This window comes from Hibiscus syriacus, unplaced genomic scaffold, assembly GCF_006381635.1.
Source record: "Hibiscus syriacus cultivar Baekdansim isolate YM2019G1 unplaced genomic scaffold, ASM638163v2 tig00110865_pilon, whole genome shotgun sequence".
NCBI lineage: Eukaryota > Viridiplantae > Streptophyta > Magnoliopsida > Malvales > Malvaceae > Hibiscus > Hibiscus syriacus.
In genome coordinates, this window is record NW_024062894.1 from 851,985 (window position 1) to 866,619 (window position 14,635).

The 14,635-nt window shown below is 33.0% G+C and overlaps 1 protein-coding gene across 1 annotated transcript; it reads left to right on the plus strand.

The window, feature by feature from the left end:
* Positions 1–10,724: 10,724 nt before the first annotated feature.
* Positions 10,725–13,846, plus strand: LOC120143914. Its single transcript, XM_039158113.1, has 7 exons — positions 10,725–10,893; positions 11,201–11,269; positions 11,343–11,510; positions 11,669–11,839; positions 12,097–12,306; positions 12,774–12,862; positions 13,064–13,846. Exons 1-7 carry the CDS (start codon positions 10,809–10,811, stop codon positions 13,697–13,699), a joined length of 1,428 nt encoding a protein of 475 aa, XP_039014044.1. The 5' UTR covers positions 10,725–10,808; the 3' UTR covers positions 13,700–13,846.
* The last annotated feature ends 789 nt before the right edge of the window (positions 13,847–14,635 follow it).

Sequence of the window (14,635 nt, forward strand, 5' to 3'; positions counted from 1 at the left end):
GGAGGTGGAATAGGAGGTCAGTTTTTGTTTGAACAACTAGATGACGATCTAGGGCGTTTTGGATTAGACATGGTTAAAAATCGGAATGGGTAAGGTAACCTGCATATTTGAAACACATGTATGCAATACAATCAATCCTAAAACTCAATACGAGTCCTCAATATTCAAGGTTCTCTAAATAATATCCTAGTGGGCAAAATTTGAAGACTATTTTGAAAACTAATGTTTGAAAATCAATATATAGTTTTTAAAAACAACATAATTAAATCAAAAACTTCAAATTTAAAATAAAAACAAAAATTTTTTATTTCGGATTTTTTTTTTTGAAAAATTGAGTGTTTTTTTATGAAATTAGTTGTAGATTATAGTTCTCAACTACAATCTAACAAATGTCCGATATCTATTTCATCGTAGAACTAATTAAAACTAGTCCTAAGTTCAAAATTAATAAAATAGTAGTTTTAGAAAAATACCTTGAAGATTTTCGAATTTGAGAGGAATGTGTTGTTTGCACGATTTTAGAGAAGTTAGTAGGATTCTACGTTGAAGAACAGTTGGATTTCGACTTGTAATAATTTATTTGAGCAAGATTGGAGATTTGGGCGATTTTGATGGTATACGACGGGAGTGTTTGAGTTTGGGGGTTTTGAAAGAATAAATAAAATAGGCATTTAAACCCAAAACCTGATGCGTGTATCGGTACACTGTAGAGTGTATCGATACACATTCAAGGCATGCATCAATGTACCTTTATAGTGTATCGATGTATGTTCAAGGGATGCATCGGTACACTTTCATAGTGTATCAATGCACAGTGCACAAAAATGTCAAAATCCATTTTTAAACACTTAAAATGCTAAATTAATTAGCTCTAGTGGTATTGGCAACTCAAAGATCGAAAATTAACAATTTTCAATCAAATAAAACTATCCTTAAACTTTATTTGAACATGCCATTAATTTTCATCAAAGATCATAAACTCCCCCTAACTATTAGCAAAGAATGCAATCAAAAATATTATTTGTATAAGCATTTTTCATTTTAATTAAAAGTGCTAAAATTATTTTAAACACTAAGTCAAGGTAGGTTGGTTAAACCTAATTCTCTCGTAAGTGTCCAAAATCTTTCTTTATCTAAAGGTTTTGTAAAAATATATGCTAGTTGATGTAAAGTATCAACATATTCTAGAACTATATCTCCTTTAGTGACATGATCTCTAATGAAATGATGTCTAATTTCAATGTGATTAGTTCTAAAGTGTTGGATGTGATTTTTAGTGAGACAAATAGCACTAGTATTGTCACACATGATAGGTATTGTACCTACTTCAATTCCATATTCTAAAAGTTGTTGTTTCATCCATAAAACTTGTGCACAACAACTACTGGCTAAAATGTATCCCGCTTCAGTGGTAGATAATGCAACACAATTTTGTTTCTTTGAAAACCATTAAATCAACATATTTCCTAGGAATTGCAAAGTACCGGAGGTGTTTTTCCCATCTATTTTGCATCCTCTATAATCCGCATCAGGGAAGGCATGCAATCTAAAGGTAGAGTCTCTAGGATACCAAAGTCCTAAACTAGGAGTGTCCTTAAGGTATCTAAAGATTCTCTTAACGGCTAGTATATGTGATTCCTTAGGGCATGATTGAAATCTAGCATATAAGCAAACACTAAACATAATGTCCAGTCTACTTGTGGTTAGATAAAGTAAAGAACCAATCATTGACCTATATAATTTAACATCCACTTATTTACCTCCTTCATCTTTGTCAAGCTTTGTTGATGAGCTCATTGGAGTAGCATGGGGTTTTTCATTTTCCAATCCAAACCTCTTGAGCATACCCTTGACGTACTTTGCTTGATTGATGAAGATGCCATCTTTTCTTTGCTTGATTTGGAGTCCCAAGAAAAATGAGAGCTTCCCCATCATGCTCATCTTGAATTCAGTCTGCATTAATTTAGAAAATTCTTGGCAAAGAGAATCATTAGTAGAACCAAATATTATATCATCAACATAAATTTGAACTACTAATAAATATTTACCTTTTCTCTTTAAAAATAATGTAGTGTCAACCTTCCCTTTTGAAAAACCTTTTTTAATTAAAAAATTTGACAATCTTGCATACCAAGCTCTAGGAGCTTGTTTTAAACCATAAAGTGTTTTTATCGATTTGAAAACATGATTTGGAAATTTTGAATCTTCAAAACCTGGAGGTTGTTCCACATACACTTCTTCTTTTATAAAACCATTTAAAAATGCACTTTTAACATTAATTTGATATAATTTAAATTCATTGAAACATGCAAATGCTAATAACATTCTAATTGCTTCCATCCTAGCTACGAGAGCGTATGTCTCATCAAGATCTATTCCTTCTTCTTGAGTATAACATTGAGCAACAATTCTAGCCTTGTTCCTCACTATATTACCACTTTCATCAAGCTTATTCCTAAATACCTATCTAGTACCTACAGTAGATTTATTACTAGGCCTTTCAACCAATGTTCATACTTTACTTCTCTCAAATTGATTTAACTCTTCTTGCATAGCCATAATCTAATTTTCATCATCTAATGCTTCTTTGATATCTTTAGGTTCTATGCATGAAATAAATGCAACATAATTATATATATTTTTTAGAGAAGATCGAGTTGTTACCCCTTTATATGGATCACCTATTATCTTACCATCCTTGACATAGTTGTATTCTCTTGGGTAAGAGACTTCCATTTCTTCAATGGTTGGATTCTTGAGAACATCATGAGTTTCCTCATCTTTCACTTCTTCCTTTGATGATGATTCTCCAATGTCATGTCTAATGTCATGTGTGTTTACAATACCTACATCATCAACACAAGAATCCTTCCTCGGAAGGGGAATATCATCGAAAACAATATGTATAGACTCTTTTACCACTAAATTTCTTTTATTAAATACCTGATAAGCTTTAGAATTTAAGGAATAACCCAGAAAAATTCCTTTATCACTTTTAGCATCAAATTTGCCAAGATTTTCTTTACCGTTGTTTAAAACAAAACATTTACATCTAAAAGGATGAAAATAACTAATGTTAGGCTTTTTATTTTTGAAAAGTTCATATAGAGTTTTCTTTAAAATTGGTCTAATCATTATTCGGTTTATAACATAACAAGTGGTATTTGTGGCTTCAGCCTAAAAATATTTTGGCAAATTGTTTTCATAAAACATGGTTCTAGTCATTTCTTCTAAAGTTCGATTTTTCCTCTCAACAACTCTATTTTGTTGAGGAGTTCTAGGTGCTGAAAAATTATGGCTAATACCATTAGAATTACAAAACTCAGTAAATTCAAGATTTTCAAATTCAGTGCCATGATCACTCCTAACACTAGAAATGGAGTAACCTTTTTCATTTTGGATTACTTTTGAAAACGTGATGAATTTTTCTAATGCTTCATCTTTAGTACTTAAGAATAGAACCCAAGTATATCTAGAATAGTCATCTACCAAGACAAATGCATATTATTTTCCACCCAAGCTAGTAGTCCTACTTGGCCCAAAAAGATATATATGGATCAATTATAATACTTTACTAGTTGATACATTATTAATGGAATTAAAGAAAGCTCTTTGATGTTTTCCTTTAGCACAAGCATCACAGATTTTATCATTATCAAATTTCAGTTTTGGCAATCCTCTTACTAAATCTCCTTGAATTAGTCGTTGTAAAATACTCATGCTAGTATGTCCTAGTCTCCTATGCAATAACCAACTATCATGTTCATCCTTAGCAAATAGGCATAAATTACTCATATTTATAGAATCTAAATGCACCATGTAAATGTTTCCTATTCTATGACCAACAAGCATAATCCGATTAGATGCAATATCGATTACTTTACAACCATTAGTTTCAAATAAGACATTGTTTCCTTTATCGCATAATTGACTAATACTCAATAGATTATGCTTCAACCCATTCATATATAACACATTTTTAATTTGTATGAAAGAGTTATTACCTATAGTACCTATACCTTCAATATGACCTTTCGAATTATCACTAAAAGTCACCTCTCCTCCATTTCTATCGTTTAACTCTATGAACCGGCTCTTGTCTCCGGTCATATGTCTTGAGCATCCACTATCAAGGTACCATGAGTTTGAACTTTTTTCTCGTGCCTTGTAGCAATGCTCCTTTTTCTACAAACATAGATTAATTTTTTATTGTTGGTACCCAAATTCTTTTGGGTCCATATTCATTAGTCTCCAAAATTCTAGTCCCATTGGGTATCCATTTGTGTATGATATCCTCATCTTTAGTAGTAATGAGTTCTTTAAGAACTCATATACTTCTAACGAATTTTTCATTAGAGGTTTTTCGGGGACCTCTATGATTGTAGTTTTTAAAACTTTTTCCAACAAAGTTGGATTTTGAACTTTCTCCATTTTCAAAACGTTTTGTTCCAACTTTATCAAAAGAAGCTTTAAGATCATCAATTTTCTTTTTATGATCATCATTTACTCTTGAAAGTAAATTATGCAAATCAGTATTTTTCTTTTCAAACTCATCTAGTTTGATTTGTAAATCCTTAATTTTACTTTCAAGATCAACGTTGGTCTTGGATATGAGATCATTTTCGCTTTTCAATTTTGAAATATCATTTTTGTATTTTAAAAACAATTTCTCATAATCCGAAGCCAACCCAGTATATTCCTCTAACAACTCATCAAAAGAATAATCTTCAAAATTAAATAAGCTAGAGGTTACCTGAGAATCCTCCCCAAAAGCCATAAAGCACAAGTTTGCTACTTCTTGTTCCCCTTAATCGAAAGCTTCTTCATCGCTCCATGTAGCCACGTGTGCCTTGTGTTTTTTCTTCGATTGACCATTCTTTAATTGTGGACAATCGTATTTGACATGCCCTGGCTTTTTGCATTCATAGCAAATGATTGGGTCTTTTTCTTTCGATTCAGTTTTGAAACTTTCATTTCGTTTGATTTTTCTTCCTCGGTTGGGTTTCATCAGTTTTCTGAATCACTTGGCAAATAATGCCATTTCCTCGTCATCGTCATCTTCATCAGAATCACTCTCATCTTTTGTGGATTTGAGAGCAACTTTAACGTTTTTCTTCTTCTCCGTCTCCTTCTTTATCTCGTCCTTTTTCTCGAGGTCTTCCTCATATTGAAACATCATTTCATGCGTGAGGAGAGAACCAATAAGCTCATCGAGGGTTAAAGATTTTAAATTTTTAGCCTCGATAATAGTTGTCTTCTTTAATTGCCAAGCTTTTGGAAGAGAGTAAACTAACTTCCTCATAAGCTTATTGTTTGGAATGATTTCTCCATATGATTTGAGACCATTGACAATCATGGAAAATCTATCTGTCATAGCTTTGATGTCTTCATCTGGTTTGATCCTGAAATTTTCATAGCTATAAGTTAGAAGACTGATTTTAGATTCTTTTACCTCGTTAGTGCATTCATGAGTGACTTGTAGTTTATCCCATATCTCATTGGCTGTTGTACAAGATGAAACTCTCCCGTATTCATCTGGTCAAAGAGCACAAAATATAATATGGATAGCCTTTGAGTTGAGCTAGAACATTCTTGTCTCTACTTCACTCCACAATCTTTAATGAGTGGAAGGAATGATGTATCCGTCTTCTATGATATTCCACGCTCCCATGTCACTTGCTTGAATGAAGTACCTCATTATATTCTTCCAATAAGCATAATTTTCTCTATTGAAGAAATGAGGCTTGTTGACAAACATTGAATCAAGATCGAAGTCGACGTTCGAAGTGGAGGCCATTGATGGCTTGAATATCGATATAACTCTTCCCGAATCGACTCAAGAGGCGTTTAAACCTTCAAATGAGTGAGGCTCTGATATTAATTGTTGAGCTAATCGATTGACAAAATAACCAAAAGGGGATGAATTGGCAATTAAAATTTTGGTGGAAGCTTTTGCAGAAATTTGAAAATAATTGCACATTGATTTAGAGTGGTTCGACTTTCTCAACCAAAGTCTACGTCCATTACCTTAGCTATCCATACTAAGGATTTTCCAACAAATTCACTAATTTGTTCTTTCTTTTGAGGACAAATAGTAACCTTACAACTCCCTCAAGAATTATATCCCAAATTCTTGAGAACACTCTCTCCCAAAGAGAAGAATACAAATTTTGTAAACTTACAGAAAAACCTCACAAGGCAAGATATTTGCACAATTCTAGAACAAATAAAGAACACTAAAAAACAATACAATTGAGTACAAAGGGTGTTCTTGAAAGAAAAATGAATATTGAATGAAAAATAGGCTTGAAAATGCTCAAACGATAAGTTCAAGACTTTCTCTTTGATTCTCTCACAATTGTTGTTGATCAATGGCTCCTAAGCTTGTTTAAATACACCTTGAATCACTTCTGAACGTTGTGGATCATTGGTGAAGTCAATAGAGTCGTTATTGAGTAATTATCATTTAAAAATATGGTGGGAGAGTGGGTACATCGGTACACTCTCAATGGTGCATCGGTACACTATGTGTAAAATTCAAATATTTCGACCGTTAGTTGACCTAGTGCATCGGTACACTAATTACATTCGATGTTTCAAAAGAGCCAGGAGTGTATCGATGCATGGTTTGTTCATCGGTACATTAAATGAATTTGATGTTTCAATAAAATCAAGAGTGCATCGATGCATGGATGTGCATCGGTACACAAAATGCATTCGAATTAGGGTGTGCATCGATACTTTAAGGAGTGCATCAGTACATCCTTTTATAAACTTGATTTTTGGCTCGATTTTTGGCTCGATTTTGGTTCGAAATACTTTGTAAAAAATGTTTCAAAAATATTTTAAGTTTAAAGCACAAGTTTACACTTTAGTAAGGATTGAAATTGATCTTTGAAAAACTTGGAGTAATATTTGTGATATTCAAATAATTTAATCGAATATACTTTAAAAATGATTATAAAATCTTAAAATTCAATAACACTTAATTTGTTATATCGAAACATCAAAATGTTTTCAACACTCTACATTTGTATTTCATGTTTAGAAGTATCAGTACTACCCTAACAGTACCGATACTTCCCTTCAAGGGTATCGATACCTCCTCATGGTACCGATACCGATATAACATTCTATGTTTCAAGGGTATCGATACCTCCTCAAGGTACCGATACCAATATGACATTCGATGTTTTAAGGGTATCGATACCATCCTTCAGGTATCGATACTACCCTTACAGTATCGATACCTCTTCAACAAGTATCGATACTACCCTCAATAATTTCACAGATTTTTCCCTTGAAGTATCGATATTGTTCTAATGGTACCGATACTCCAAGCCAGAATTACCATTTTCACCCTGAAAATCACCCAAAATCCTCCAAAATCTATCAAATACATCATACCTTAAGCCTTTGAAATCACCTTTATACTTCCAAACCAACTTGTACCCGTTTACTACTACCAAACATCCCAAAATTTCATTAAAACTCTTATCTCTAAAAATCATACCATGTTTTCAATCAAGCTCTTATAAGATTCTAATACTCCTAAACCTTTAATTAACCTATTGACAAGTCAAATATCTTATTAAAACTTTAAAATCTACTCCATTTCAAGATTTCATTTCTAAAGCCATTTTACAAAATCCTTTCAAATTCACTTATCTCATTGTTTTAATCCTATATAAGGTTTCCTTAAGCTTATATAACACCCGATTCCATAACCAAACCAAAAATTAAAGTAAAACTACAAAAATTCATATTCTTACCTTATGGATGGAGCTCACGTAGAAGAAGAAGAGAGCAAGGAAGGAGTTTTCAGATAACTCCCAAAACCCACGTGTCAATCCTGTAATAAAGGAGATACTTGTCCTTAAATATGAAAAGACCGTATTGCCCTCTCTAATATATTAAATTTTCAATCAAGCCCTACAAAGAAATTTCACCATAAATCTTTGAATTTATCAAATTTTCTAATTCAACCACCAAGTTTAAAAGTCTTACATTTTAACCACTAACCCGATAATTAGGATGTTACAAAGACACTCTTAGAAATAGTTAACTCTGATTAGATTACAAATCCGCACACTGGTATGTGACTTCATTACTGCTGGAGGAGAATGGAATACCCATTTATTTCGGCAAGACTTGGATAAAGAGTTGGTTCAATGGGTTCAAGGCATGCCTACATCTTGTGCCGAACTTTGGGAAGATACGCCGATCTGGAGATGGGAACAAAATAGAGACTGCACCGTGAAGTCTGCCTATAATATCCTTCGAAATGATGGTTGGGATATGAGTGATAAGGTTTGAAACCTTGCCTGGGACTTTGACGGTCCACAACTTGTTAAACAGTTCATATGACTAGTTCTTCGATGCCGACTCATGACCAATAGCGATCGCACGAGAACAGGCATATCTACAGATCCAAGTTGCCTTGTGTGTGGAACTGGAGAAGAAACTATTCTCCACGTCTAAAGAGATTGTTACCAAGATCGAGCTATTTGGAGTCAACTGCTCTCGACCATAAAATTCTTGATATTCTTCTCTATTACTTTAATTGAATGAATTCATGTTAATCTTACTAATAATGCAGGGATAGACTGTACCGAATGGATCTGGCGACATCTCTTTAGCATCATGATATGGAAATTATGGAAATATTGCAGTGAGTTCGTATTCAGCAGACGTATTTGGGCGACGACCACAACCATAATGGAGGATAAATCGTGGGCTGGGGTCATCAAAAACAATATAAACCATAAACCCCCTCCCTATAATATCAATAACGTTGGAGCCCTTTGAAAACCTTCATGCAATGGGACTGTTAAAATTAACTCGAATGGTGCGGTGGTTCCCACAACTATGGTGGCTTTAAGTGGATGAGTCTTACGTGGCTGTAATGATGACTGGATATGTGGATTCACGAGGAACATAGGGCGGGGCTCAGTCTATCATGCTTGGGACTATTAATTTTGACACCCAGAACTGGAGACAGACAATATTGAAGTGGTGAAATGCCTTAATGCTCCATCTTCGACTGATGAGCCAACAATAACAAAAAATAAAAAATAAAAAAATCAGAAGCTATTTAGCTCAGCAATGGCGTTAATATGGGAATCACGCTTGTTCATTAACCTTCTCTTGAAACCCAAGAAATCCTCAATGTTGATCAAGCCATTTTGAGGAGAAGACAAGATAACTTCTAGTGCAGTAAACTCATTTATAACCCAAAAAAATATTAAATATTTAATCTAAATGAAAAAATGGCTCTTATTTAAAAATTTAAATATATGATTATTTTTTAAATTTTGAATAATTTATATCGAATATTAAAAAAATGAATAATCGTATTAGATATGTCCAACTTAAACTCTAATTTTGAATTATTCAAAAATCTGATATAAATTAGACCTTTATAATTTATACAATGTTTAAGAGACGCACTAACACACTAAAGTTCTGGTCCAATAAAAATTATTAAGATGTTTATTTTTTTTGTCAAATTCTAAATATAATCTTAATTTTACCTAGAGGGAGGGAAATAAAATTCTAGGGGAAGAATGGAAGTGCTCTTGATGGGTATAGAATCTATAATCAAAGAAAATATGAAAAATAAAGATGAGCAACTTGACCAACAAATTAAATGTGCTTGCTCGATGTTTAATTGTTTATTGCGTGAATAATTATATATATATAGTAGAGGTATAAAAGATGTTGTGTAAAACCACAAAATATGAAATTTAAATATGAAATTTTTATCACATTAAATTTTAGGCTAGGGTCTAAAATATCCGCAAAATTAGATATTTGATTTTTTTAAATTAGATACAAGTCTTAATTTTAATGATTCGAATTTTAGATATTCAAATTTTTAAATTGAGTAATGTTTGATATAAATGTATACCCCTAATAAAAGTAATGCATTTTTTCTTTTAAATTGGCCTCATAACCTTAGTGGCTATTTGATAATAAAAAATTAAGGGTCAATTTAACAAAAGTTTATTAAGTTCATGGGAAAATTATTTACTAAACCTGTAATATTTTTAGTTTAAAATCATTTTTCAGAAAAAATAAGTGTAAAGTATAATGGAAGTCACTAAATTACATTAAAATTATTATTTTAATTATTAAATTTTCAAAAATTATAAATAATGATTAAACTTATTAAATCACTAATAATTATCATTCGATTTATTATTTATATGTATTATAACGGCACAATAATCCTTTTATAAATTCAATAAATAATATGACATGTTTTCCATAATTATAGTTGATGTATTTAAGTATAACCTTTTATTTATTTTTATTAGAGTGAAATGATTAGAATAAAGTATTTGTTCTATTTTTTTTATTAATAATGAATACACGTATTCTACATACGTAACAGTTTAAATACATATTTATTTTTAATTATTAAGATCATTAGAAGAGTTTGATTTTTATTTTATTTAAAAATATCAAATTCATAAAGATGATATAATTCATACTAAATTACGCTTTAATAATTTATTTTTATAAAATTGTCAACAGAATCTGCAACTTAATATTAAATAAAGCACCGAATTTTTATTTCATTCTAAAAAGACTAAACAAAAGCTACGAACTCAAGACCGTAAAATATAATTAAACACTGCAAAAGGCAAACTTGAAAGAGTCCAAAAAAAGAAAAAGAAAAACGAAAAGTAATTTACTTTATATCAGTCTTTAAACCCCCAAATCTCTCTTTCTCACTCAGTCTCACCTTTTCTCTGTAGTGAAGAAAAATAGCTTGGCTGCTTGCTAAGCTTTGTTTGAGAAAAATGAGAGAATCTCATCTGTTTTTCTCACTAATACTTCTTTTAGCTCTTTACCCCCTTCATTTCCAAGCTCATGCTGCCCCTGCTGGTAACATTTTCCTTTTTTTTTACATAAATGATTTTAGATTCTATTCATCTTTTTGTTTAAGGGTTATTTTTCATATTCAGATTTGCATCGTTATGCTTTCATTTTAGAATGCTACTTTTCTTTTCTGCGATTATTTTTCTTTATTTCTTGTTCATGTCGGTTTAAATGCTGTCATCTTTTAGTTTTCTTTGATCTATTCTTTGCTTAAATGGGTTTCCTTTTTCGTTTTTTTAAAACCATTTTCTGGATTTGTTTATGGGTTCTTATATTTCACATCAAATGTTAATATGCTGTATGATTTATATAGGGCCATTGATAAGGCACTTGTCTTCTTTACTTAAATGGACCAGGTCTTCCACCAAAACTCCCCAGTCAGGTAAAATTATGATTCTCTTCTTATATTTACTTCTGTAATTTTTTAATGGGTTTTCTGTTTCTGATTTTTACAGATGGAAATGTTCTTCAATTTGAGAATGGTTACTTAGTTGAGACTGTAGTTGAAGGCAATGAGATAGGAGTTGTTCCTTACAAGATTCGCGTCTCCGAGGACAGTGAGTTGTTCGCCGTTGATGAAGTTAATAGTAACATTGTTAAGATTACTCCGCCATTGTCTCAATGTAGGTGTTCAATCTTTTTGAATACGAGTCTCTAGTTATTTTCAGCTGTTTATTTAGTGGGTCAAATGGAAAACATCTTATGCTTTTTTTTTTTTGGGCTTTTGTTAATTTGGTAACATATGTGCTCTTTCTTGTTATGCAATTGTTGATCGATGCAGATAGTCGGGGAAGATTGGTTGCTGGGTCATTTCAGGGTTACACTGGGCATGTGGATGGAAAGCCGAGTGATGCCCGTTTCAATCATCCCAAAGGTGTAACCATGGATGATAAGGGAAATGTATACGTTGCTGATACCATGAATCTTGCTATTAGGAAGATAGGAGATGCAGGTATAGGCCGATAATGATAAAGAGTAGATTTAAATGAAAAAAAAACCCCTTGATTATTAGTTGGATTGTCTTCATAAAATTTCTTTGCAGACGTTAAAATAACTTTGAAAATTGAAGCAACTCTAAGCATTGTTGATTGAAATTCTTGATTGTCAATTTACAGAAAGGAAAAAAGATAACGGACCACAAAGTTGAGAGGATCCATTGTAGGTTAATTAATAACTTAAAAAAACATTTTGACTTGGAATTATTTGCAGGTGTCACTACTATTGCTGGAGGAAAGTCAAATGTTGCAGGATACAGGGATGGACCTAGTGAGGATGCAAAGTTCTCGAATGATTTCGATGTGGTATATGTTCGACCAACCTGTTCCTTGTTAGTTATTGATAGAGGAAATGCTGCTCTTCGACAAATTTCGCTTAACCAAGACGATTGTGATTATCAGTATAGTTCAGTTTCTCCCACAGGTTGTACTCCTAATTTTTTTTTTTTGGCAATGGTTTTGAAATGGAATATTGGTAGAATAGCATGCTCATCTGGAAAGGACCAGATTAGTTGGCTTAAATATTTGAAAAATTATTTTACTAATTTGTTAGATATTTGTTAATTTTCTCGAGCAAAAGAATAACTCACCTATTGTTTCTTCTTTTCGATTAGTGATATTGTTGAGATTGTCAAAACGGTGAACATTAGGAGTATCGTTATCCATAATGTGGGCGGTTCACAGACTTACGATGTGAATACAGGCTTCTCATCATCAGCCTTGTGATTATCCTATACACGTTATTGTTATGTTAAATTTTGTTTTATTACTTTTGAATCATTGGTTGTTCAAGATAATATGAAAACCTTTTAAACTTGAGGCTATGTTTGCATTTGTAGTCTTGTTAGGTCAAATTACTTGCTAACTTTGTACGCACGGGCCTTTTAGCAGATATCCTGATGGTTCTCGGTGCCGTCTTGGCCGGATATGCTACGTGCTTACTTCAGCAGGGATACGGACCTTCTTTCTTCCCGAGAACGGTATGGGTCTTTGTCTTTCATTTCGAATGGTTGAAGGCTGACAATTGTAGCAACTTTGGCAATCCTTTCAGTATCATTTTTATCATTTTCATTGTTTTCTGCAAGCAAATAGAGAGTTTTGGCCTTTTTTTTTCTTTTGTGGCATTTGGCATTGCTTTCATGCGTTTTTGCTGTATTCATCCTATCCCTAAACTGTTGCAGCAACCTTATGATAAAGAATTCAAACAACAATCAAGCAAGGAGAAGCCAACTACGATTATCAATAGCATGAAAGAGGAACCTGGGTGGCCATCTTTTGGTCAACTTGTTACAGATCTGTCTAAGTTTGGCCTCGAAGCAATGGCAAGAGTATTCCTCTATTTTGTCCCCTCTCGCCTCCGATCAAATGGCTCGAAGAAAGGTCTTACACCTATGAAGGATTCTCTTATGATGCCTGAAGATAAATTCCCTCCATTAGTTCAAAGGCAGACCACTCCAGCACCCGTTTCTGAAACCCAGCAGACACATACAACTAATACAAGTGGCAAGTACTCTGAAACGAAGCCTCCGAAGATAAAATCGAGCAGTTTTAGGGATCCTTCCTTATCTAGCAAGCACCACTCCTTGAAACGACAAGAATACGTAGAATTCTATGGGCCAGTTGAGGCTCCTCCATACACTAGGTCTAAGGCCCAAAAAGAAAGAACAAGACATCGCCAACGAGATAAAACAGCCGAGGTGGCTTTCGGAATAGATAAAAAACCAGTTGAGACGAAGGCAGTTGATTACGATAACTCAAAGTTTGATCATTACAATATGAGGAGCAAGTATGGAACCAGTGATTCATTCCGATTCTGAACTAATCCGAACTATGTATCTGTTGTGCATGTGCGTTACCGTATTCACATGAAGCTAGTTTGTAACTGAATCATATATGTATTAGCTGTACTTTGTACCGTAGAGAACTACAGATGAGAATGGCAATTTAGCACCGGTTTTTGTTCATTGCCAACTGATGTAATGTATGGTAAGGGCTCGATATTACCTGCAGATGACCCTCCGGAACGAAGCCTTATGTGGAGTTGCTATGGCTTTCTCCTCGGAAACTGATCATTTGTAAGCATTGTGCTTAAGAAACTTGAAAACTTGATCGTCTAAACTTGTTGATTTAACTAAATTTTCACAAATAATTACTAGTCCCTTTGGTGCTCCCCGCCTCCATCTGCTTGAACACCGATGCCTCGGTGTCATCTACCACTATTTCAGCTCTGTTGGAGGTGTGTTTCCCCTTAGTGATGGTGGTTGGATTGTTAGATTTCGAAAATCTCTCGGCAGCATCACCACTTCAAATCGAGATATAGAGCCTCTACATTGGTCTTCAAGAGACATGGACCCAGGGGTTTGAACGACTCTTGAACCCTCTCTCTGTCTGTCTGATGAAAACCATCTCTGATAGTCGAAATAAAACATGGTTTACAAAGTTTTTATTTTTGATTCCACGAGAATCGAACATGATGGTTGGCCGACTAATGAAGATGTCCACTCTTAACCACTATCGAGTTTTATTGCTCAACTCTATACCGCCCAACATCCAACTTGTTTCAAGAGATATATCGAAATCTTCATATTTTAGAATTATTCATATTTAAATAATTTGCTTAATATTATTAACTTTTATATATATTATTTCTTAAATGTATATAATTGAATCTATCTATCCATATAATTGTACTAAAGAAAAGTTCATGTGTCAAATTATAAATTGAATTAGAATTTATATATAATTTTGATATT

What these genes read in the sequence shown, in the direction of transcription:
- LOC120143914 (XM_039158113.1), top strand. Translation starts at nt 10,809, where the DNA reads ATGAGAGAATCTCATCTGTTTTTCTCACTAATACTTCTTTTAGCTCTT. An exon ending in CACCAAAACTCCCCAGTCAG is followed by an intron (nt 11,270 to 11,342) that starts GTAAAATTATGA and finishes TGATTTTTACAG; the next exon opens with ATGGAAATGTTCTTCAATTT. An exon ending in TAGGAAGATAGGAGATGCAG is followed by an intron (nt 11,840 to 12,096) that starts GTATAGGCCGAT and finishes AATTATTTGCAG; the next exon opens with GTGTCACTACTATTGCTGGA.